General features: G+C 34.5%; 1 protein-coding gene across 4 annotated transcripts in view; it reads right to left on the minus strand.

The window, feature by feature from the left end:
- The window catches only part of U2SURP (U2 snRNP associated SURP domain containing), a 45,110-nt gene that overhangs the window by 11,372 nt on the left and 8,553 nt on the right, over window positions 1-25,185 (minus strand). Inside the window, exons 3-24 of one of the 4 annotated variants that reach the window (XM_074153197.1) lie at window positions 23,451-23,549; window positions 22,239-22,353; window positions 21,692-21,825; window positions 20,526-20,567; window positions 19,667-19,734; window positions 17,566-17,660; window positions 17,452-17,484; window positions 17,264-17,346; window positions 16,608-16,773; window positions 15,256-15,467; window positions 14,264-14,307; window positions 11,001-11,105; window positions 9,765-9,831; window positions 9,515-9,678; window positions 8,248-8,410; window positions 7,660-7,739; window positions 6,501-6,588; window positions 5,138-5,260; window positions 3,438-3,594; window positions 2,971-3,066; window positions 2,321-2,387; window positions 1,165-1,327 (exon numbers count right to left, since the gene is read on the minus strand). In XM_074153197.1, the coding sequence (XP_074009298.1) occupies window positions 1,165-1,327; window positions 2,321-2,387; window positions 2,971-3,066; window positions 3,438-3,594; window positions 5,138-5,260; window positions 6,501-6,588; window positions 7,660-7,739; window positions 8,248-8,410; window positions 9,515-9,678; window positions 9,765-9,831; window positions 11,001-11,105; window positions 14,264-14,307; window positions 15,256-15,467; window positions 16,608-16,773; window positions 17,264-17,346; window positions 17,452-17,484; window positions 17,566-17,660; window positions 19,667-19,734; window positions 20,526-20,567; window positions 21,692-21,825; window positions 22,239-22,353; window positions 23,451-23,549 (2,364 nt within the window). Of the gene's footprint in view, window positions 1-1,164; window positions 1,328-2,320; window positions 2,388-2,970; window positions 3,067-3,437; window positions 3,595-5,137; window positions 5,261-6,500; window positions 6,589-7,659; window positions 7,740-8,247; window positions 8,411-9,514; window positions 9,679-9,764; window positions 9,832-11,000; window positions 11,106-14,263; window positions 14,308-15,255; window positions 15,468-16,607; window positions 16,774-17,263; window positions 17,347-17,448; window positions 17,485-17,565; window positions 17,661-19,666; window positions 19,735-20,525; window positions 20,568-21,691; window positions 21,826-22,238; window positions 22,354-23,450; window positions 23,550-25,185 lie in introns of all 4 variants that reach the window. The other 3 variants (XM_074153196.1, XM_074153198.1, XM_074153199.1) reach the window with 3 other exon arrangements.

Here is a 25,185-nt window from a genome sequence, read left to right on the forward strand (position 1 = left end):
AAATCCCATTTAGCTTTTCTCACATTCAGAGTTTACTCACTTCAAAATGGCTACAGCATCATGAGCTTTCAAAATGCTATGCAAAGCAAGAGGTCTCTAAGTGCTTAGTTATAGTACAGTAATTTTAATAATCTGAAATATTAAACAGAAGCATATTTGGGAGAAACAACAGTTGTGACGTTTTTAAAATACTATTGTTGCTACACCTTAAAAGAATATTATGGGGCTTTGTTAATGTCTGACTTTAGCTAACCGGTACATTATAGCATAAAGAGGTAGGCAACCACAATTGCACCTTCAAAATATTACCCAAATTATAATCTGTCACTCAGAGATGCTACAATTGCATCAAGTAGTTTAGCAGCTCCTTAAGATCATTTTAACACACTGAACAGAATATACAAAAATTTCATTATTCAATGTATCAAGGATTTTAACACTGAATACAAGCTGGAAAGTCGCATACAATCATGGCACTGTACGACAGAAAGGTTTCACTGCCAGACAAATCTCATGCTAAATTCAAGTTCTAGTTACCTTCTCTGTCAGCCACAAACTAAGCAGCCAGCATGAGGACTTAAGAATCTGCACTGCTCAACCTTAACAGCTACACTAACACCTATGCTTGGAGAAAGGAAAAAAGAACAAGTAAGCCCTATAAACTGCATGTAAGTCTTCAATTAAAATGCCCCATTTCCAGGACTACCTGGCTTAGCTGCATCTACTTCTTTGCTTGATGGCTGACACAGTGAAAGGAGCAACTTTCAACAGCAATAAAATGCAGACACTTCAAGGCAGGAGACAGAGAGAACAAGAAAGGCATTGGACTAAGGCCACATCCAAAAGTCACTCATTTGCCAAGACAAAATGTAGAGGAACCCAAGCAAGCTAAGGCTACCAGCACTGAAAAAGGACACTGAAAAATAAGAGCAATTCTCAACATGCAACAACCCTGACTCAATTTTCTCCTGCTCCTCTGAAAGCCAAAACAAGGCAAGGCTAGGCTGTAAACAAACATACCTTTATAAAAATACACTGGGCTAAAAAAAACCACTATATAATAGGTCTATAATTATTTCAGCAAAAATAACTCCCTATTACGTGTAGAGAACTTGAGGGGGAGTATTGGGAAGGTAGAGAAGGCACAGAACACCACATGCTGACCTCTATCTCTCGGAGTTTGGCACGCTTTTCTTCACTCATTTCTGAATATTTGACTGATGACTTGGATTCAGGCATTTCTTCTTTAATAGGATTGGAATACATGTGTTGCTCTTCTGACTTAGAACTCTGAGTGTCTTCCTCATCTTCACTTTCTTCTTCTTGACTTTACAGAGAACATACAGAACTAACTTATACATGTATTCAAGACAATTATCTCTTACAAAAATTACTGTCTCTCCTATTTAGTTTCTATGGTTAGTTAATAGTTTTGAAATCTGTTAAAATTGTTATGTAAAAGTCTGCAGCTACAAAACAGTCTCCATCTGTGAGACGGATATCTTAATATTTTCATTTAATTAAATCATTAGTTTTTATTACTCAATTTACACTTTTCATATGTGCAGAAGAATTCTTGAAATTTATAGTCCCCAATTCCATATCTAACTCAGCTACAAAACTAGTCCACTACCTCAACAAAATCTCTTTAAGTGCTGTAATCATGTTTTTCAGATATATAAGTTTTATAAAAGGACAAAATTTACCACACTTTTGCTTTTCAGAAACAAAGCTGAGACATGGCAAATACTCAAAGTTATACTCCCAAACTGGCCACTAGAGTGCTGCAGTACTACATGCAATGCAGTTAAGATATTTAAAGCATTACTAATAGATGCTCTCAATTGCCTAAAGAACAATGTAAGACTGCTCAAAAACAGCAGATGGCATGGAGTCTATTAGCATCCAAAGAATCACACACACCAGAACATTACCCACTGTGTCTCTCAAAAGCAAAAGGCAGAGTTTTAGATACATTCAAACGTATCTGATGTCAAGATTTCTAAACTGTAAAATTCTACTACCTTAGTTCTTACTGTTTGACATTAAGTTTTCAAATCGGCACCAATTTAAAGATTGTGGTTAACAACTCTACCAAAAGGTGTCATTTATCATGTTAGGAAAAAATTACGGGGGCTGAAAGCATGCTGCACTAAAAATCCTGATTCTTCTCCATTTTCGTATTTTCCTACTTTCAAAATTTTATTTTTGTTCTCCTCTTATAATACATATATATATATCTCTCTCATAGGGAGTTCCGAAGACATTCGACTTTATCGGCAGAAAATGAATGTTTTCATCAGAATGAAAAAGTATTTACTTTTGAATTTCCTCCTCCTCAGATTCTTCATGTTGGTCAAAAAGCTCCCACTTAGAAGTAGTAACAGCTAGAAGAGACAGTAAGATAATTTTAACAACAGAAAAAGCTATCACTTAATCTGAAAATTAGTATTTGTAGATATAATAAAATTTAGAATGTGATATAGTTACAAGCATCTAGCACTTAATAGCCTTGCTATTTCATAGAGATAACTCAAAATTGCATGTTATTAGAATATTTACTGTTTACAGAGCTATTCACTTACATTGCTTACCATGTTTCAGTAAATCCTTCAAAAGCAGCAAAGTATTTGTCAGTTTGTACAATCTTATCTTCCAAACAAATATATAGAAAGACTGCCAACCACATATGCAGATTTTTTTCAATATTTGTTCTTAACAAGCTGGAAGTTATTTTTAGAGGTTGGCAGGCTATTGAAGTAGAATAACAAAAACAGAATACGCTATTCTGTTCACTGAAGTTATAACCAAAAAAAAGTTACAACTGAAAATCCTACAGTAAAACTACAGAAATCATATTAACACTTTTAAACAGATCAATTGAAAATAATGATTAAACAGGTAAGTGACATTAAGCTTTCAATTTACTTAAAAAAATGTTTTAGTTCAATATATACTTTGAAAACTAACCTTGAGCTTCCAGTTCCGATTCATCCACTGCTTCCCACTTCGAAGGGGCAACTTTAAATATGGGCTCATTCTTTTTTGGGTCTTCAGCTGTATCCACTGTTGGAGAAAGACATAGGAAAATCATTTCCAAAGCTCTTCAAAAGTTCAAATGGAAAAATCCTAATCTAACAATCAGATTTAAATACTGAAGCATATTATATTGTTTTATTATTTGCAATGAAAAGAAATTAGGATTTGGAACTTCATGTACATAACATCAGAAGACAGCTACTGTGTCTCTGCAGCAGTCACACTCTAAAGGCAGTTTTTAAACTAATTTTTCTTAGAACAAACTGAAATCAATCAATTCAACATTTTATGAAGCTACATGCTACACTAATTCTTGGCTGTACTTGTAGAAACTACTCTGGAAAAGATCATCAAAAATTGAAGATTCAAATTGAAAGTAAAGTTGAAATGTTTCATACAAGGAACTCCATCAAGATCATCATCCAGTGATTTAATTGGGACTCCATCCAGATCATCAATAGGAGCAGCATCAATAGGAATTCCATCCACATCTTCTAGTGGAGCACCATCAAGCTCTTCCTCAATGGGAGCACCATCAAGATCATCTGGTACTTCCTTAAAGCAAATAATAATTAAATATTTCAAGAACAAATCTACATTGCTTTTCTTCTCCAATTATTGATACATTCATTTTTAAAGGAGTAGCTTTAAAAATACTTAAAACCCAAAAAACTCAACTTTAACCATTTTTGCTATGCAATACAGTTGCTTATTGCAGAGGAAAAATACAACAATGTCCTCCTATACAAAATCATAAGCAAGAACTTGGAATTTGTCTGCAACGTACCAGAAGCTTTGCAATACCTTTATTCAAAAGAAGATATACTAAGCTGAGGTTTTGCTTGAAATGAGCCAATTACAGTCAGATAAACTATATTTACTACATATGAAAGATTCCCTGAGAATCAGTAATCTGAGCAGCTGTCAGAAATCAACTGTTTAGCAAGAACACATCTCAAGGCCAGGCTGGATGGGGCTTTGAGTAAACTGGTCTAGTGGGAGGTGTCCCTGATCACAGCAGGGGGTTGGAACTCAATGATCTGTCAGGACCCTTCCAACCCAAACCATTCTATTGTTCTATGAACACAAATTTAAGGAACACACATAAATGATAAATACATCTACATATTCCAACTTGTTACATACAGGCACTGTCTTTTACACGTGCACGTTCACCCTGCTCTGCTGCTAAAGGAAATAACCTAACCCTTCCTATCATACTGTAGGTCTCCCACCCGCTGTTCTGAAAGGCAAGTTTCCAGAGTTACAAAATGAACTTATCCTAAACATACATCCATTTATTAGTGTCCACTGTCTTAATTCTCATAAATAATATTTACATGTAACTGTAAACAGATCTGTACACATTCAGTCAGTCCTAATGGTATACCAGAAATCTTAAGCATAGATCTTCAAAATATTGAATAATAATTTATACATGTCACTATGCAATAACTAAAACTCACTACGTATCCTCTTTAAAATAACCTCTACTAAAAAAAACAAAAAGAAAGATGTTGTAGCATAACTAGAAATTTAGAAACTTACTGCTCTAATACAACACAGCAAATATCAAAGTAGAATATCACCAGTGTAAATGATCTATCACAACCTTCCTCTCAAACTTAGAAAGCTCAAAGAGCTCTACTGCATTCAAGTGAGAAACTCACACAAAAGAAAGCAGATGATTCAGGTAGCGAGATGCCAAGCTATTTAGAACTCAAAATTTAAAACTAATGGCTGAAATTCTAGCTCAAAATTCATATACAGATATTACAGAGTATTTCCAGTACAAAGGAAATACCCGCCATTCTGCACTAGTCTTTGTTCTGAAATGGTTTCACAATATAACTCCACCACAGCACCTGATCTACAAGCAGCAAATCCACGAACAGACTAAACAGTATTTGCATCTGAAAATATCTTTAACACCTGTATTTAAGAGCAAGGATTCAGAGGGGAAAGGGAAAAAAAAAAAAAAAAAAAGAAAGATGTTTATTCACCCCAACAGAGATATCAACATAATCCTTGCCAGCCCTATTTTATATTTACACCTTTTTCCTCACCATCTGCTAGCACCACTGCCAAGGTCACTTACCTCCGTTTCTTTATCTTCCATGATATTTACAAGCCCCAAGAAAATATTCTGCAGTTTGATCAGAAATGGTTCTGGATAGATCGCCCAATCTTCCCATGCTCGGAAGCATGTCATTACCCGTTGCTAGAAGGAATAGGAACAAAAAAATGCTAATAAACTTGTATTAAGAAACTTTAAGTGACTGGAAATACACCACAGAGAACTACTACTGTAGACAGCTACTCCTCATAGCGTACTCCTAGTTCCATACTGGAGTATATGACAGTGATACCATGTTGGGCACGACTAGTAATTTTACAAAAATACGTATATTGGAACTACTTTTTTAAAAATTTCACTTGGGTTTCATTTTTCCTTTACATTCCTGTTTAACTTCCTTTAAATTTCAGTTGTTCCCAGTTCCTATCCCAATAGTGAATTTCATTCTGCTCAGATGTTCACAGCAGGTGTCTCTACTAAATAGAAAATATTTTTCCCCTTGTAAAATAAAATAAAAAAAATAACACTAGCCTACTCCTATTATTGAACTGAAATTATATTCCTACTTTCATCGTTTTATAGAAGAGAAGTATATTTGAAATTATGCGCTTCAGCTCAAGCTTGACACATTACATATACCTGGAGATGTAGATATTAAAAAAAAAATCTACTGCCTGACTTTATCACATAATTTAATAAACACTATTAAAATAGCAGACAACCAAAATGATTCTCAATCTAGAGCAAAAGAGAGCAGAGAAGGTAGAACGAGAATAAAGACCTTAATAGAGAAAAGCTAACTACACTGTAAGCTTCACATTAAAAGCATGATTAAAAAAAAAAACAGAAAAAAAGAACTGTAAAGACATCTTTAAAAGAGGAGGAGGAAAAGCCAGGTCGAGCATGGGAACAGTGAGAAACAGAGCACTTTATCTCAAAAAATCACTCTCAACTATCCATGGTCAGACTGCTCATCAGACCTCAAAAAATAAAGTCTAACTATCACCAAAAATGTTAAAAAGCAACTTTATGCTGTTATGTCCAGCAGTTTCTTTTCACACTGACCAGCTCAAATTTATTTTTGAAACTGAAATATAGGTAGTCCAAAACAATCAAAAAGCTAGGCGGCCTTGTTTGCAATTCAAGTACTAGCTAGATATCTCAACTGCACATCTACCAGTACTCTTCAGCTGTTAGGTGCTAATTTGTTTCCTTAATTTCAAGGCTATCTTTGCAAGAGAGGAAACTTTTCAAAAAAAAAAAAAAAAAGCAGCTTAATCAGGAAGCTTGAGGTTTAAACCACCTATCATAGTACGCAACCTCTTGTGCAGGAACATCTATTTATTTGGCTTCTATGTCACGTAAATAACAATGAAATACATACCTTGAAATTTTCAGACTGTAAATGGCCTTGTATTGTACGGTAAGTAGCATTGAGATCAGAGAATATCTGACATAATTTTGTTTCAAAACTAGAATTAAACATATACATTTCTTTAGTTAAACTTTGTAATGTGTTTTCTGGACATACATAATTCATGAAAATACCTGGGACACAGGACTCAAAAGCACAAGGTTATGATCCCTATAGTAGCCATGAACTGAACTATAAAGCAAATATTATTACTATATATTAAGTCACCTTAGACAACAACAGAACTGTGAAGGGAGATCTTCACATCTGCTGCAGTCTCTTTATACAGCCTGGAAGGACTGGAGGAGGATAAAAGGAGTTTTACAACCTTACATACAACAAAAGGAATGTCTCAAAATTAAATTTGTAATTTTAAAAAATTCTCAGTTATGTTTCTATTCTGATTTACTCAATGAGGCGCTTGATGAAAGCAGAATAACAGTTGCCTAGCTTCCCTTGAGCTTCTCTCAATGTGCAAAAAATAAGCCAGTACAGCAAATACACACTGCAACAAGGAACAGGATTTGCAATTACTGGAGTTTTGTAACACGCTAAATATTCCCCATCGTGCTACCATAACATTAGAAAGATTCTAGGAAGTAGACACATCTACTAGTAGAAATATCTAAATAGGACACAGGTACTCTTTCTTGCACATTTTTCCTAAATTCTGCTCAGCACCTTAGAAACAGAAGTACATAAACCCCTTATAAGTTCTCCAAACTTGATGGAGAATTAAAAACCAGTTTATAATTAAACAAAATTATATTCAAAATTTCAAAAATTGACCTCTGCATTGATTCTTTGCTACACCATATCTTAAGTATTATCTACAGTCTTTCTTTCTGTAAAAAGGCACATGAGTTATTTTCACCCCTGTGAAGCCACACGCAAGTGGTCCCTTGCACAGAGCGCATACACTTCTTTCTGCATTACAAAGCAATCCTATGCACTAACATGCTACATCTTACAGATTTTCATCCAAAGAGATACAAATATCATCAGTGCTGTAATAGTATCCTCATAGAAAAGTTCGAATTTCTCTACAACCACATGTATCCAGAGATGCATAAAATTGAATACAAGGATATTCTTCATTTTAATCAATCACCTAATGTATTATACTTACAATTTTCTATAGTAGGAAGCATTGGCAACTTTAGCAGAAGAGTTGTATAACACATCCGACACCAGATATAATCTTGCAATCTACAATAAAAAATTTCGAATTAAGATAACACAAGAGTTTAGATTATCCTGAAAATACATGCATTTTTTCAGATAGAATACAAGATAGTCTAAACTATAGAGAAGTATCAAATTAGAACTAAGCGCGACACAGCCATATTGCTAATAAACATGCTAAGAGGCAATTCGCCCCCTGTTATGGTACAGGGTACCAGCCACTGTAACATGATATTAAATAGTATTACAAAGGAGAGATGACAGCATTGCAACTTTTATTTCCTTGTTTGAACAGACTATTCCGCTGTTTTTAACTTCACAGTAAGGCAGCACATTATTTACCACACGGGTTTAGAAAGACTAAAAATATGTAACAAAATCCCACAGGAAAAGAATTCCATACTTAAATCCAAGCCCGTGTTTTAACACAAAATCTCAATGCTATCTGGAACTTACGAAATTGTAAACCATACGCATGTGCTGTTAAGTGAGCTCTTCCCCCAAAATACAAGATTATACAAAATGTCCACACCTTTTTGGGAAGAGGAGTCTTCAGAATGGACAATGACTCTGTAATGCAGTCTACAATTTCTTCAGCAGCTTCCGCATTATTGAGACAGAAAACCATTGCATCACCAATATCATTCTTCCGAGGTGTTAATCCACGTAGAATTTCCTCTAATTTGTCCCTCTGTCTGAAATATTAGGAATTTTAATAATTTAAAATTATTTAATCGGAGAATTTCTATTTAATGATGTTTTTGATTTTTCCATCTTTAGCACAAAAGCAATTTTAAATACTTTTATATTCCGTTGCCTGAGTTTTTTCAGTAATTCACGAACATTATGTATCCACATTTCATAAATAAAGTGCAAAAAATTCCCACTCAAGTCTTCACTACATACAGAAATCAAGGAAAAATAACCTGAAAATATCTAATGCAGCAGATCAGTATCTCCACTAAAGTAATTATCTTTTTGGATTTAGTTTAAGCCTAAATCAAAATGGATAAATCTAAAGCATGCAAGTAATTTCTGCTGCAGAATAAGAAGCATTAGCTTCAGAAAGCTAGTAAGAAGCAATTATTCCAGGTTTTCCCTGACCTCCATATATAGAGAACACTCAAAAGAAGATCCTTTCAAAAAGAAGATATGAGAAATAAATTATGTATTAAAAACTCCAGAACCATGACTGGTATCATAAATATGATGAAAAGAATAAAACAAGAAAAAATTTCGCATGCTAAGGACATAGTTGAACAATAATAGCAAAATTAAGAAAATCAGGTATGTATTTCCACTACCATAGCCATCCCCACCACACTTACAATTCACAGCAAAGGACTCTGATGATCTGTCTCTTCCTGCTTATTAACAACTGCTCCTAATTTTAATTTCTGATGACAGCATCAGTAAGTTTAAGATTATAATAACTATTTAGTTCATGAGCTCATAACAATGTTGAGAAAAGCGCTATATACCCCCAACCAACAGACAGGAACTTTTAGAAAATGGGGAAAAACTCTCGTCTCCTCAATCCCCTTCAAATAAAGGGTTAATAACAATTGCATTGAAAGGACTCATTGGTCAATGATGACAAAACACAGAACATGTTTAGCAACAAGTATGAAAAAGAAGACTAAACTGAAAAGCACTGAGATTGAGAGAGTTTCTAAGTAATGTTATAACAAGCATGACGGCATTTTAGGGATGATGTATTATAATTACAAAAACACAACAGGAAAAAACCAAGCAGATTAGGAGTTAAAACAGCACTATAAATTGATGGAAGTTCATACTCTTCCTTAAGTGCACCCTTCTTGTTCGGTTCCTCCACAAACGCTTCTGTTTCTTGCTCTTCTGACATCCCATGCAAGTATGGATTCAATGGTGGTGGCCTCCAAAATGATCCATTTTTGAACATACGGAAATCTTCTGTCCTCCACTTGGTTGGAGCATCTCCCTGCAAAAAACAAAAATATTTTTATTTCTGTGTTATTTTATTTCTTTGTGCTTGAAGTTATGAATTGTCTCTAGAATTCTACTTGCCTGAAGAATTGAATAAAGCTTCCATCTGTAATACACATGGGCTGGAGTCTGGTTTTCAAACAAAAACCTAAACCAAAGAGCAAAGAAAATACAGAAAACATATTACAAATTACTTCAATGAAGCAAGTTCAGAGGAAGTAATTAAAAAAAAAAAAGTAACAAAACCCTGCTTACAATCCCACCTCAGCTACTGAGTGAAGTCAAGACAGCTAAAATCATGTACACCTCCAGCACAGCTGTGCAGAATGAATGCAACCACTCCACACGCCTACACATGCGACCTGCAGAGCAGAGTGCAGGATTCCACAGAGGCCCAGCATTTCTCAGACATCAAAAGCAAAACCAGCAGGGTCAGAAAGAGCCACCGTGCAGCCCCACGGTAAAGCAGAAGAATCACCAGTGCAAAGAATCACTAAGGGAGCAACTGCAACCTCAGCACAAGCAGTGCAGGAGCCCACAGTTAAACAGTTCAGTTGCTCAGATTGAATATTAAGTAACTTGGAAGTTTTCCCTCAGTAAACTGTCAGAATACTCTGACAGTGAGGAAAAACACAAAAAGCCCCATTTTTAATGGCCAAGATATTTTGACCTGCATATTTTCTCAATTTATATATAAAAAACAAAGTGAAGCACTTCAACCTTACTGCAAATAAAACGTGTTTAAAAGGTCATTGAGTATTTCCCTGAAAAAGTTTATCAAAGACTACATTTCACAAGTAATGCGGAAATGGATGCTTCTTTATTCCATTAACCACCTGAGCTGGATATTCTGACAACTTCACTATGTCAGCTAAGGTTTAACCTTTCTGCATTGACATCAAAGAAAAAAGACTGACAGCTCCTGCTAAAGGTTAGAAATTAGGCTCCAGAAAGACTGGATTTTACATTGAGTTAGTCTGTCTAGTTTGGGGGGGGATTTTTTTTTTTTTGAATCCCTCAGAAAAAAAGGTGTTAAATGCAATTTTATTTATTAGATATATTTTATATGCATGCAATTTTTTTATACTATGTATATACTATTTTATTTATTTATACGCACACAGTAACAACTGGAATAAAAGTGCATTCTTCTTCACAAAAAGATAGCATAAGCATTTGTACAATTTCTAAGATTTAAATCTGCACATAGAGATAGACATAGTAAAACCAACTCTTATTAGTATTTCAGAAATGCAAAATATTAGCAACAGTGAAAACAGTTAGTGCTATTTCAAACTGAAGCAAAGTAATAAGCACCTGAACATTGGATTGTTGATTTCTCTGTTCATGATCATGGCTTCAAACATAGGCCCTTCCCGAACCACAAACTCTATCATTCGATGTATCAAAGCGAGCAAATTCCTACAACAACAACACAGTTAAAGAAAAATTGATTCAGACCTAACACTATATAAAACTACACTCCACCTAAGATACTACAACTGTGCAGGAGATTATTTTGCTGTATTGTTAAGAAAACTGTATAGAAGATCAGGTAACATGGAACATATTATAGCCTTGCATCATAGACATGGGCATTCTAAAATGAAAACATGCCTAGGAGTGGTGGAATAAGAATTTAAGAGACCTCTTGCCTGAATTTCCATGGCTTAGCCTACGACCATCTCTTGCATAGCAGAAGCTTAATAGTCCTTATGCATAAAAATGGGCAACTGAACACCAAAGTACAATTAACTATCAAAAACCTAAGCCCTCATCTAAATTGTCTAGAACTAAGACCAAAGTGTTAGCTAAAGTTCTACAGAGGAACAAGCGGCTCAATATTATGCTCAAAAGTAAACACACATACTTTTAAATATTCAATAGAAACTGCATTCAGCTTTCAAACTATTCAAGTATGAAAGGAAAACCAAATAGCCTTCTTGATGCCAAACAGGGTAATGGCTTTATTAAATTTAGATAATGCCTTTTTGGTCAAGTCTCAACTGTTGACATAGAACAAAACTGTCCGTTATTTCATGTCATACCATCCAATGTTTCCTCCCTCATACACTCAAGTGAACCAAATAACAATTAAAAAATAAAAATCTGTATTTGTTTCATTCAGCACTACATCCTGAGACAGGCAAGAAGCAGATGTGAAGTGCACACTTTTCAAGTCACATCTGAAAATGCAAAGCCACTTATAAACATGCCAACCGGAAAAGTCATATAAGCTTCATAAAGAACAGTGATCAGTTTCCAACCTTTTGGGTTTTTTTTGAAACAGGATCCTGAATTTTCAAATCTTGATTACCTACGTATATCAAAAGCTTCACAGCACACGTCCTTTGAATGTGATGCAAACAAAAAAAATACAGATTTTTACATTTTTAAATTTATTTTCTTAGATGTAACAAATGGATATTGGTTCTTAACATGTATTTCATTAGATTTCCTTTTAGCAGTTTTTAAAGTGATTATTTTCTACCGTGAGTATTCAAAGTTCTGCCACAGATATAATGCACTAGATCAAAAAAAATTTCAACTTAAAAACAGTGATAAAAACCTGCTCCTGCCATCTGCAAATGTTCTATCTTATACCAGCCATTTGCCTCAAATACTACACAAAAAACTCCAAACAGCTACCTACAGCTCAATTTTCCTGTCTGCTTTTTATAATCCCAGAAACATTGTAAAGAGAATACAGTCTCAATAATTCTGTAGCCATTTTATTGAAAGTAGCGTTCTCAAAGTCTAAATAGCAAGACTGTCCTTGTTATATGAACTGTATTTGAAAACATCAGTAAGAAAAAAATTAAAATTAGCTTTCAAGTCTCTGAGCTATTACACCATTCATTTATTCTAAGGCAAGTTCAGCGAGATCATTTCTGGCTTCCCGCAAAACCATGCCATTGGTTTTCAACTAATTTTTTTTTCATTGAGTCCAGTAAAGATGCATAAGAGCATCTTATGCTTGAACAAGAACATCTGCTTTGGAAAGACCTCAGATGTACGAAAATAAATTCAGTACATCCCGTATCTGAAAGAGGGTGTTATACGCATTTTGGTATATAAGACATGACTACTTGAAAGTTAATTTCTCAGAAAAAAACCTGATTGTGTATGCTCAAGGTTTTCTGTTTAGTAAACGCTAAGAAGTAAGAGATGTTACAAACCGGTATTGAAAATTTTCAAGCAAAAGAGAATAATTAAATGTATTATCCCACCAAAGTCAGTTGAAACTTCTGCATGATGCAATGCACTGTGTGATAGTCTCAGCTGAAAGTTACCATGGAAAAAAATTAGAAGTATTTTCAAATACAATTCAACTAACATGATCTTTTCTTATCATACAAGATCTCAAAACGCTACAGTAAATAAAATGGAAACATATTTTTCTCTGAAAGCTAATTACTCTGTAAGAACTCTACAGTTTTACAAGTACTTGTTCTACTACTCAGTACGTTTCCCAAATCAAGACCTGCCCCACTCGCCCGAATTATTCACGTCTCTACCCAACAAAATTGTACTTTCCTAAAATTTCATCAGAAATACTAGTGCATTTGAGCATCTAATGGCAAATACGTCAATATACTACTATAACTAACTTTAGAAATCTCTTCCCCACACACACACGTAAAAAAAAAAAGAAAAAAGGGACTTTGTGACAATTAAAACAGTGTAGTAAAAAAGATGATAATTTTAAGTGCATTATTTTAAAATGTCATTTAGCTTAAGTTGGCCAACAAAAAAAAAGTTTTTCAGTTATAATAAAACCACATTTATTGGAGCCGATCGTACCAATGTCTGGTCAAAAACTGTATACTTTCCCAATCCATCCCATGATGTTTTCCTGGTCCCCCGCTGCCGCAGACAGTTCAGCTGGTGTTGCTCACCAAGGCCAATGTCAAAGAGAATTTGGTAATCTTTTGTGCTTATTTACTTTTATAACAGTGTTGTGTTCCTGTGTTTGGGAAAAGGTTTTAGCTTAACTGAGCAAGAGCACACCTAGACTAGTGTGAATGCAGGAGTACTGATTGGGACCAAAATGTAAAAATACCCTTGCAATACAGAACTACATTTTTCAGTGACCAAAATTATTAACTGTTGAACATTAAAAAAAAAAAAAAAGGGAAATAAAATCTGATTTTTAAGTGAACTGTTCACAATGTACAAGTAAAACAAAACCAGGAATTAAAAAAAGCCCCACAGCACCACACTGGAGACAGCTGCATCCTAGCTATGAAATACTCCAAGGTTTACATCAGGACTTGCACAGTGCCTCTAAGATAAGCTATTTCACCCTGGTGTTCACTCACAAAATTAGCCTCCAACTACATGTAGTGCTTGAATTCAATGCAAAAGATAATTATTTAAACCTATCCTTACTAAAAAAAAAAAAGTTATTAAAGTAAGGATAATAAGACTGTAAAACACACACATTTCTCTCAAGTGTCACAAAAGAACCATTGCTCAGTCAAGCCATTACCTTTTCCTCAACATCACCATTTTTCTTTAAAATTCCGAAGGGGAAATTTTCTATATTTAGATCAGTAATAATAAAGAAAAACATGTACCTTTCTGTTGGGATAACCACTTTGACTATGGCTTGCGACAGAGTCTGTATATGAAGTCACATCAGATAATAAACATAGAATATGTGAGTATTGTTAACAAGTAACAAGCAAAAATATACATATGCAATGAAAATACTACACATCTATCACAAGTTTTGCAGGCAATCACTGCTGTGAAGTTATAACTAAGCAATTACACAAAATGCAAATGGTTGTGTCAGTGAACCATAAAGGTTCACTAATTGCAAAGTATCAGAACATTCCTGATAGAATGTACATTGATGCATTGAATAGGTACTACGATGAATATAATTAAGAAAGGAGTTCTTAAATGTATGAAAAGATTCTAAACTATTTGACTTGGATCACGTTGGCATTACTTTATACCCAAGTCTTACAAAACAACAGCCCTAACATTTAAGTGTCACTCAAAAAAAATCAACAAATTCTTACAAATGTAATTTAAGTTGGTTTGTGATTACAAGATACTTACCCTTTTAATCAGCTAATATTCCAGGAATAAAAAGTTTGAAAACTGACTCCAAAAGTAGCATAAAATACTTACTCAATGTCCAGATTAATTACCTTCTATACAAAATATATCAACTCCTCTAGTGTAAAAATAATGCTACCCAAATTAAAATGTAGTATTTTCTCTAAGGAAAACAATTTAGTTACTGCAATTTGGCAGCCAACAAAAGGGGGGGGACGTAGGAGAAAAAAATCCAGGGAGCCTGGAGGGGGAAAATGATAGCCAGATTTAAAGCAGCACTACAACAAATCAAGACCCAATATACTGTACCCTAACATAGACATGAAACGGAGCTTCAGCAATTAAGCAGGTTCCCTTGGGCTACAGCAGGGAGCCAGTGAGTTTGTACACTAAGGGCCGCCAAAGTCAGCCTGAACAATGCAAATCTATGAAGCCATTGAAATACTGTCACAGATGTAGTATTTAACAATGAGATATGGCCCAGGGTACTGTAAGTTACCTTCTCAAAATCTTCCTTGTTTTTTGGTGGTGGTAACATTGGAGCATTAGGATTCTTCAATCTCTCCCTAGGCTGGGCGTTAAAAGGCAGTCCTGACGGAGGAGGCGGGAGGGTATGCTCCATCATAGAAGGCGGAATGTATATTGGGTGTGGTGGTATAGGTACAGCTTTGCCCCAACCTAGCTTCATTTCAAACGACATAATCATCTTGCCTGAAAAAGTAAAAGCAAACAAAAACCAAACAAAAAACCAAAACCATCATCCCGTTACAAATTGCTTCTGCACTGCTTGAGATTTCTCCACTCAAGTGCTGCATTTAGGTTTGCCCACCCTGGTTTACTTTTTGCTTACATTGTTGATTATAAGGAAATCTATCAGACTACACATCTATCAGACTACACCATGTGCAAATAAAAGCCTACTACATTAAATTTTTTATTAATCTTCCCCTAATGTACATTTTCAGGAGACTACAGTACACAATTACTTGAATTGTTGGGGAAAAAAATAAAAATAAAAACTTTTGATATTCAGCACTTCAAAATGAACAGAATAATTTTTAAATGGTATTGTTTCTGCACTTTAGTTATTCAAACTGTTTAATCCATAATAAAAAATTTCAAATTATGTTACTCAAAACCAAATGTAATAAACAATTAGAGCTCCTACACACTGTAAGCTTACTTACTAATGGTCCTAGTAAACGACCATTTTGAGTAAGCTATGCAAGGGCAACCTTTCATTTTCTACTCTTTTTGTCAAGAATGCTGATTTCTGATTTTCAGGCTCTTCCTGAACTGTAAGGACATAGCCTTCTTCATTAAGTAAGATTTTTTATTTTTTATTTTTTTCAAATAAAAGATAGACAAGATAGTCCATATGCAAAATTACATGTCTGGTGTAGTACCATTACCTCTTCAATATGAAGAATTTAGCCATTATTCAGAAGAATATAACATTAATAATTATATCCTGTGCAGTAGTTAAATTTATTCACAAAAAGTATCGTTGGTAAACATCTGTAAGTAATAGATTACTTCTTAAAATAGTCTGTTTACAGAGGAGAGATTATCAAACATTACCTCCCACTCACATCCTCTGAAACCGTCTATTTTACATCTTTATCACAGCAGAAGCCAGCAGTATTCCCAGCTCCTGTGTACACTATGGTTTGATGACATTCAGGTGCCCTAAACAGTCAGTGTAAACTAAAATCACTTCCAGTGTGGCATCTACTGGAGTTACAGCACATTTATCACTAGTCTGATAAAACAACTTGAAGATCCTTTTACAGTTACTCCTCAATATTCCTACAAAGATAATTACAATTCCAAACTGAGAAATCTGTTTACCATTTAAATTCTTTAATGCTCTTTCAGCATCTCTCCTGTTCATAAAGGCAACAAAGCCACAATTTCTTTCTCTTGCTCTTTCTTCATCAGTTCTTGGCCACATAATTTTAACACTTGCTAGTGGTCCAAAGCGTCCAAATTCTTGACATAACATCTCTTCATTCATCTACGTGAAAAAAGGTAAAAATTAGTATCTTGCTACTATATTTCCAAGATACTCATTCATGTTATTGTGCAAATGTCAAAATTTTAATTTTCTGAGTTTCCTGACAAACCACACTTCATTGATACCTCCCCAATGCGATCTACTGCAATAATAATAACTAAAAAAATTGCATTTTAAACAGAGCACACTCAAATTTTTGAGATACGATCCACCTTGCATGGAGATATCCATGGAAAAATTATTTTAACTGAGCATTTTTGCATCTAGTAATGATGCAAATTGATAGTCTAAACCTTAACTTTTGCAGCATCATGTACAGAGCATTTCTTTAAATGAATACTGCCGCTACAGTCACCAATTTGACCAAGTATATATGTTTAAACATATGCATATGGTTTAAAATAAAAAAGGGGGAAATTGCCACTAAAAAAAAATTCAGCTGGACCCAAACATGCCAACACTGCACTTTACTCCTTGGCCCCAAACTTACTTGAGGATTAATGTTTCCAAGATACAAATTTGTTGTGCTTGGATCTCCAACATCATGTGACCCTGGTGCATAATCATCCAGTACTAAAACAATGGAGGAAAAAACAGGAAGAAAAAAGAAGTCATAATCTTTCCTATTCATTTAACTAACAACATTATATTGAATGAGAAAAGAGTCTATATTACCACCAGATGATCTGTTTCTTCTTGAAGGAGCATCCACTGAATAAATGAGAAATAGATACACATTTTAGTCCACAAATTTTGTAGCCCAAACAAACCTGAAAAATAACATCTACTTACTTGAACGACGCTGGCCATCTGAATCTGACTGGGGTGGTTCAAAACGACTCAATCTACCTTTTGTTTTATGTCTTTCATCACGCTCCTCTTGTATTCTACAAAACAAGTTTAACGTAAGTAACAATAGCTTTTTGAGGTTCTTATTCTAAAATTTTCAATTAACTTCAGAAATAGGAGAATTTTTAATATTAAACAAAGGGCTTGTGAAAATCTCGAGTATGTTTGAAATTCTGTTCAATCAACTAGAATGTATCTAGCAGAATTCCAATTGCATGCTTTCTCATTCATGCTGTGCTTTAATCTCAAAAAGAATTGACTTGGTTTGAGAAGCAGTTTACAAGACCAGAAATCAGAATCCTCTGAAAAAGTGACCTGAATTCCACATCCAACTGCCAGACATCATTGACTGTTCAGATGACTTTTCAAGACGCACACAACTCCCTAGTGTCTATTTCTCCTCCTACCTTTTCTAAGCCTTATTCATGTAGGCTGTCACCTTGTAGGGTGACAGACACCCCAATATGACCGTTTCCAAACGTACAGGGCCTTGTCTCAGTTTATACCTCTGAGGATAGTACTCACGCAAGTAACTATTTGGTTCTTTGTAGTTTGGCCTTAAATCCTTGTACGAAGATATTGTGTACCAGGAATATAAGGCTGTCAATTCAATTCATTTATATCAACTAATGAACAGAGAGCAGTGAAGTTCAGACACTACTCACAAGAGCCATTTATGGATTTATAATGCAGTACCTAATGTTTTCTAATGCATACCTATTTTGTTTTCTATCTCTAACATCAGGCTAAATATAGGGCACTCACACTCAATACACATGCTGCTCTTTCTGCTGCATTACACATTCAAAAGTGAAAGAATCTGCTTTCTGAAGCAGTATTCAGTTTGTTTTTAAAATTATGAAAGCAGAAGTAGAGTATCTTTAAACTTTTATTACAAGTCTTATTTCTGCATTAATACAAAAGCTCAACCTCATACTACAGTTCCTCTGGATATAGTTTTAGAGACGCTAACAAAACTTCTTGTTCTTCCTGAATCTGATACACATTTCAGTTTGCTACCAATCTCTTTGCTACATTGCCAGCAAGAGAAAAGTCAACACCAAAAACCTGACCATCCTCATCCCTTGCATTACCTACATGTCTTGCTCTGTTCTCCACTAACTTTAACAACGCATGAGACCACGTTAACAAGTGTTCTCACTTACAGGTTCACACTTGTTAATTTATAACAGAATAACATCCCAAGTTCCATTTGTAAGTAACATACTGACAGCAGCTGTCACAGAAGCAAACCTACATTTCCGTTTTTTATCCTGGTAGATGGCTGGTTCTATTCACACCTAACTGACCCAAAAAATCATCTTCAGTAGCTTTGGAAACATAGCCAGTCATTCATTTACTGGGATCTCTGAAATATTTTATGCAATTATACGTAATTTTTTTGTTTAACTGTTCTGGGTATTCTTCTGGTTAGGAATGCAGTACCAAACTCTTTCAAAGGTCACAGTCAAGCATCTCCGACATGCAAAGAAATTCATTCATTTCAACAGACAAAGATTTAAGTCGCATACTGGGCTTTTTCGGTTTGTTTTTTGATCATTTTATAGCCTCTGGTGAATGACAGACTGCAAAACAGAAGTCCTTTGCAGCAAGAGTGGTAAACACATCACCATTCAGCATAAGAAAGGGTAGAAGTACCAAGGAACACCACAGAACTAATTCGATGGCAACTATAGCATGGTGAGCAACCTGGTCTAGGTGAAGATGGCCCTGCTTATTGCAGGGGGCTGGACTAGACGACCTTCAAAGGTCCCTCCCAACCCAAACTACTCTGTGATTCTGTAATTATCCAGACGAACCGAAGACACCTATACCAAGCATCTTCCAGCATGGGTTCATACTCTGTTTAATTATATTGCCATTATTAATTAAGTCATACCACTCCACAAGCAACTGGGGAAAAAGCAAAACAAAAACCTATTTTGGGAAACAGCTTAGCAAGAATGATCCTAAGTATTGTCTGTAAAAACAAAGTACAATACTTGTGTCTTCTTTATTTACAGTAAAAACTAATCAAACTTACTGCTTTAATTCTTCTTTAAAAAGTTCCAAATTGCTCTTTTTCTTTTCCTTCTCTCCTTTCTTCAAAGGCTAAAATTAAAGATATATCAGCCAACATTTCAGTAGACAAGAAAAAAAAAAACAGAAATAAAAATTATCTGTATATAACAATTTTAGACAATTTCCATGCATGTTTTACCCACAGCTTTCAAACCAAGTAAACTACAGAAGAAAAAAAAAACAAAAAAAAACGCAAAAAACCAAAACATACAGACTTGAAGACATTAAGACTGAGCGCTATCAAAGACAAAGCTAGAAAATATATAAATAAGAAGAGCTTAAACTAAACTTTGTTACTTATTATTACAATGCAGCACATGTGATCTAACACTGTCTCTACAAGACACAAATTTAAAACATCTGTAATGTATTTTGTTGGTCTGTTCCACTTAGAAACTTAGAAGCAGACTACACCCTACCAAACCATCATGCTCTAGTTAAATTTATATATGTGTATACACATACATGTTAATTATTTTACACATATATATATATGCAACTATTTAAGCCACAGACAAACATTCTCTGTGAAAAGAAGTTTCTTCTTTTGCTTCCTTTCAGATATAAATACAGGTCTGAAGAAACAGTTACTCTGAATAGTTCAAGAGCCTCAGAAAAAAACACTCTTGAACAACAAATATGGATATTGTAATGCTTTTTTCTTTTTTTTTTTACTGTGACACATGAACCTTAACTAACTCATTTGAACTTTTATCTTCAACAACATTGGTTTTATATGAAAACGTTTCCAATAGGCAGACATACAAAATATTTATTGTGTTACACACTACAGCTTTGGAAAAACTGGACTTCCTACTCACCCCAGGCAAAGTTGTTTGTTTGTTTTTGTTTTTGGGGAGGGTCTGCCAAATAAATAAAATCATTTTTACCTCATTATCTTCAATCACCATTGGACAGGGCAAGCGAGTAAACTGATTGCATTACTTGTTAAGTATTTATGACAAATTTGAAAAGCAATAATATTCTTACAGTACAAATACTTGCATATGACAGAACAGAGCTCAGTATAATAAAAAATGCTACAATTCATATCTGTAACTGTAGAGCTTTACATACAAAGAAAATCAAAACTGCCATCCAGTATTACCCCACTAGTCTAAATTTGAGTTTTGTTTAAAGCTGGAGGGAGGCCAGGATGGGATTACTCACAATTACCACAGTACATCTAATTTCCCACCCTAACAGGCAGTATCATAATGTTTCGGTTAAGCCTAAAAATTATAGTAAGCTCTATTAAAAGACTTTTTTAAGACGTCCAAGACATTAATTACACATATACAGTAGTAACAGTAATCATGCATAACTATCACTTGACCTGAAGACTAAGTTAGTTCATAGTATTTCCATGACTTTTTATGATAATATCTCAGTTTAAGAACAGAAAGAAGTATCAAACCATGCAGAAGTCAAAATAAATAAAAATGAGGTGTTCAGCTTCAAAAGTGTGCAGGTTCTACAACTTACTTGGTACAACTCAAAGAGCTAAAGGGTATTCTCAAACACTACCACAAAAAAAAATATTTCAAAAACCTCACCAAGAAAAACTTGGATCAATACAAAGGTCAATTTTATATTTTTTTTTTTAAGTTATAAAAACCTGAAAACAGATGGCAGCAAGAAGAATTGCTTCTAAAACTTCACAAATTCTCGGGACTGGAGATACTGTTACTTTGCAACAGTCACTAAATCTGTACTGCTAAGAAGTCTGCCTCAATTAGCAGGAACACAGTAAAAAAATAAAGCAGCCAAATCAAAGTGCAGTACTAGGTATATCATGCTGGAAATGGGGCTACTGGACCTCTGCATTTCATCATCTTGTTATGGGATTAAGTAAACAAAAATTTCCACCTTCTATTAATATGTGATAAATGCAGATAAAAGTACTCTGCAAGATCACACCAACCTTTTTCTAAGCACTTCCAATTACTTCCTAAGTATGGGGTAAATATTCAAATAAGATACTTACAGGCTTTTTGGTTTCTATCATTAAAAGTGATGGAGGCTTCTCATTAGATGGCTGGTTTGGTTGATTTTTTTGATCTGAAAATCGTGATGAAGGCTTATAGATTTTACCCCGTTTTTCATCTGTTTCATGCTCCTCTGAAATTAAAGGCAAATTAAAACCAAGTAGTATTAACTAATACTGCACAATACTGTTTATTAGAAAGACTGCTGTTGTTCTTTAGTCTTGTTCATTCAATTCGATATATTATTTAATTTTAAAAGTCATAATACAAACTTTCCTTAATTTAACATGTTTTAACATTAAGAAAAAGAACACAGATGAGGCATTTTAAAACAAAGCATTTTTTCCTCTGAAGTTTAAAAGACAAATCACCCCACTACCTACCTAACAAGTCCAAGCATAAAGTAAATTTTAGCATCAAGTTTCCTTTGCTGCTTCTAATGTAACATATCAATTTTAAAATACAATTCAAAGTCAATCTTCGTCTTTACTCAAAGCCAACTGATCCACCACCACCCCCCCCCTGCCAAAAAAAGATTAGTTATACCTTTAGATGCATTAACGATTCCTCCTCTTACAAATGTTTTCACTTTATTACCATCACTTCCTTCAAAGGCAGCAAGGAATTCTTCATAAATTTCTGCAGCAGCCTTCTCATCCTCCTACATAGCAAATGTTAATCTATTTACTATCATCACAGAAGAACCTTCACTAGACAGTATTCTTAAATTAGCTGTGACATTCGTTTTTATTTTCTAGAGTTCATGCTACAAACTGCATCAGTTTCAATTTTAGACAGAATTCAAATTTCTGAGAAAAGTGGGAAGAACACAGCATATAATATGTAAAGGGAATGAGGCCTATGTGCTCAAATACGACTGTTCATTTACAAGAGTTTACACAGCAATTTAACATTCAAAAGATGCCAAATAGAAGAGATCATATGAAAGACCAGCATCATGAAACTGGAGCTTTGTTGACCTAAGCATCAGAGAACAGTATATATTTCATCTTACCCATTACACTCAACCCATGTGACTGAAGGAGATTAAAAACAGGACCGTCTGCATTTTCCAGAGAAGAAGTTAATTCAATGACTTTATTAAGTTGAGTGATGCACTGAATTTAGCACTACTGTGTTTCTTTAGGCTAGTATTCCCAACAACCTAGCAGGAGATATCCCACTGAGATATAGTAAGAGTTGTGTGTGTAAAGTTCAAAACCCAAAATTTTCAAAACTTCCACCTAACCAACTATAAGCTACATGTTTACTAGAATTTGGACGCTCCTAAGTACCCAAAAATTCAGTATCAAATGTTAATGTTTTTATTAATTCCAAAAGAAGTCATTAGATGAAAATATGTTTTACAAAATAACAAGGGCGCATACTGAAACAATTTCTAGTTACTGAAATCTGACAGAGAGCAAACAAAGAACAGAAAATAACCTAAGATGATGGCTGATATATGATATCTTCATACTGAGCAATATGACAATCAATGAGTTGTTGTAATTCAGTATTCCAGGAAGCCAGAGAACTCTATTTCTCACACAGGAGGAGAGGCAAGCAAGCCTGCCTCTCTATCTTAATGCCACGGATGCCAGGAACAAATTAAACATGCAAAACACAATTTGCTTTTGTTCGTAGAAAGCTACAATTATCAAAATAAATAAATTTGATGATAAAGCTGGTTGTAATCTAAAAGCAAACTCATTTCAGTTCTGCATACAAAATACAATTTTCATGGTATACCATTACCTTCTTTTTTAATTCTTCTTGCTCCTTCTTGCTCAGAGTCCTTTTGGCAGCACTCATTTTGCCAATACTGAATGCTTTAAGTTTGCTTTCCATTATAGGCTGCAAAAGCAGTAAGAAAACAAACATTAAACTGTTTACAAAACAATTAAAATAATGTTACTCTTTACCTTGGTCTGGACCAGAAATTTTCTACCTGAAGTGACTTAACCTAAACAAAACAAAGGAAAGGCTTCCTGTACTTCTCTCTGAACTTGTCATTATCCAATACAACCCCCAAATGTAAACTTGTTTTTTTTTTTAAAAAAAAAAATCACCCTTGGTTTAACGAGAAAGCTTTTAATGTACCATTCAAGCACAGCTGAAATCTGAAGGGTACTTGCTGTAAGAGCCTGGAGATCTTATCACTGTGCAACACAGTTTCTAAACCTTTGGAAACACATGCTTTGCACTACAGTTCCTTTTTGTTCATTGCAATTTCCAGAAAATAAAAACCAAAGAAAATTCTAAAAGCTTTTCTAACTATTTTGGCCAGAAGAATGTTTGCGCAAGGTTGAACAGGTGTAGCTGAAGAACAAAATGGAGGCTAAATTTCAGTTGTACTTCAAGCTTAAGTGTAGTATTTTTGCTTGAAGAAGAAAACATATTCTTGAGGTCTTCAGCTACTACTTAAATAAAACAAAATATCTCACATTTAGCTCCTAGATTCTTTCTGGTTTAAGTAATTTAACCTCCATTCCTCTCTTCTTGAAATGCTGATCAAGGAGGGACTCCACATAACAGTCATTTCTGGAGAGTATGGAATTAAATTCTTCAGATTCTATTTAGGTAGTTAACAGGCAGTAAAGCATTGAGAGAGAAGAGACAACAGGATGTTCAAAGGACATGGGCAATGGGAAGGAAAGGAGAGAAAAGATAAGAAGCTTCTCTGGAAACTCCTAGCTTAACACAGCAATTCATAAAGAATCAGCACAAGAACAACAAAAAAACTCCCAAAAGACCAAAGCATGAGCTACTAGCCTGTATCTTCAAAATATTTTGGATGTTCTTATATAGCGATGCTTAAAACTACTGCTTTTGCACTGACAGTTCTTTAAAAACAAACAAACAAACAATTCCTCTGGGAATAATTTTCTTTGAAAAGGGTTTTATTTCTAGTATCAGCTTCCTATTCAGAATTTTTTATATAAGAAAAAGCATAGTGAAAAACAACTCTTTGAAATACCTTCAGTTCATAATCCTTGTTTAGTGTTACAAACACCTCTTAGATCAAGCATATGACCAAAACAGCTCATTTCTTTGAAAAATATTCCCTACTTAACGATTAAAAGGAAAATTATCAGCTACAAATTAATGCAGCATTGTCTGCAGGTCATCTGGTTTATGACGTTATGTTTGTCGCCATGAGCTTCTATGACAGGTTTATCAGGAGCTTTTCATGCATCTGTGTGTTTTTAAAGTTAATAAAATCCAGTTTTCCTGTTGTCTGAAAGACAGCGTATACTTCAGTATGACAAACAATATACAACCTTGGCAAAACATGGGCATATGCTATGGCATAACAACACAGACAAAACAAACACCACACTCCAACCAAAGGTTTATCCTGTCATCAGGAAATAATCTCTCCAGTAATGTTACAGAATACCTGCAGATCAGCCACAGGAATATATGTTCTAGCGATATAAGGGAAGCAGCTGTAAAATAACAAGAGTTCTGGCACTAAGACCTCCTCAGT

This window comes from Numenius arquata, chromosome 9 (genome assembly GCF_964106895.1).
Source record: "Numenius arquata chromosome 9, bNumArq3.hap1.1, whole genome shotgun sequence".
Taxonomy (NCBI): domain Eukaryota; kingdom Metazoa; phylum Chordata; class Aves; order Charadriiformes; family Scolopacidae; genus Numenius; species Numenius arquata.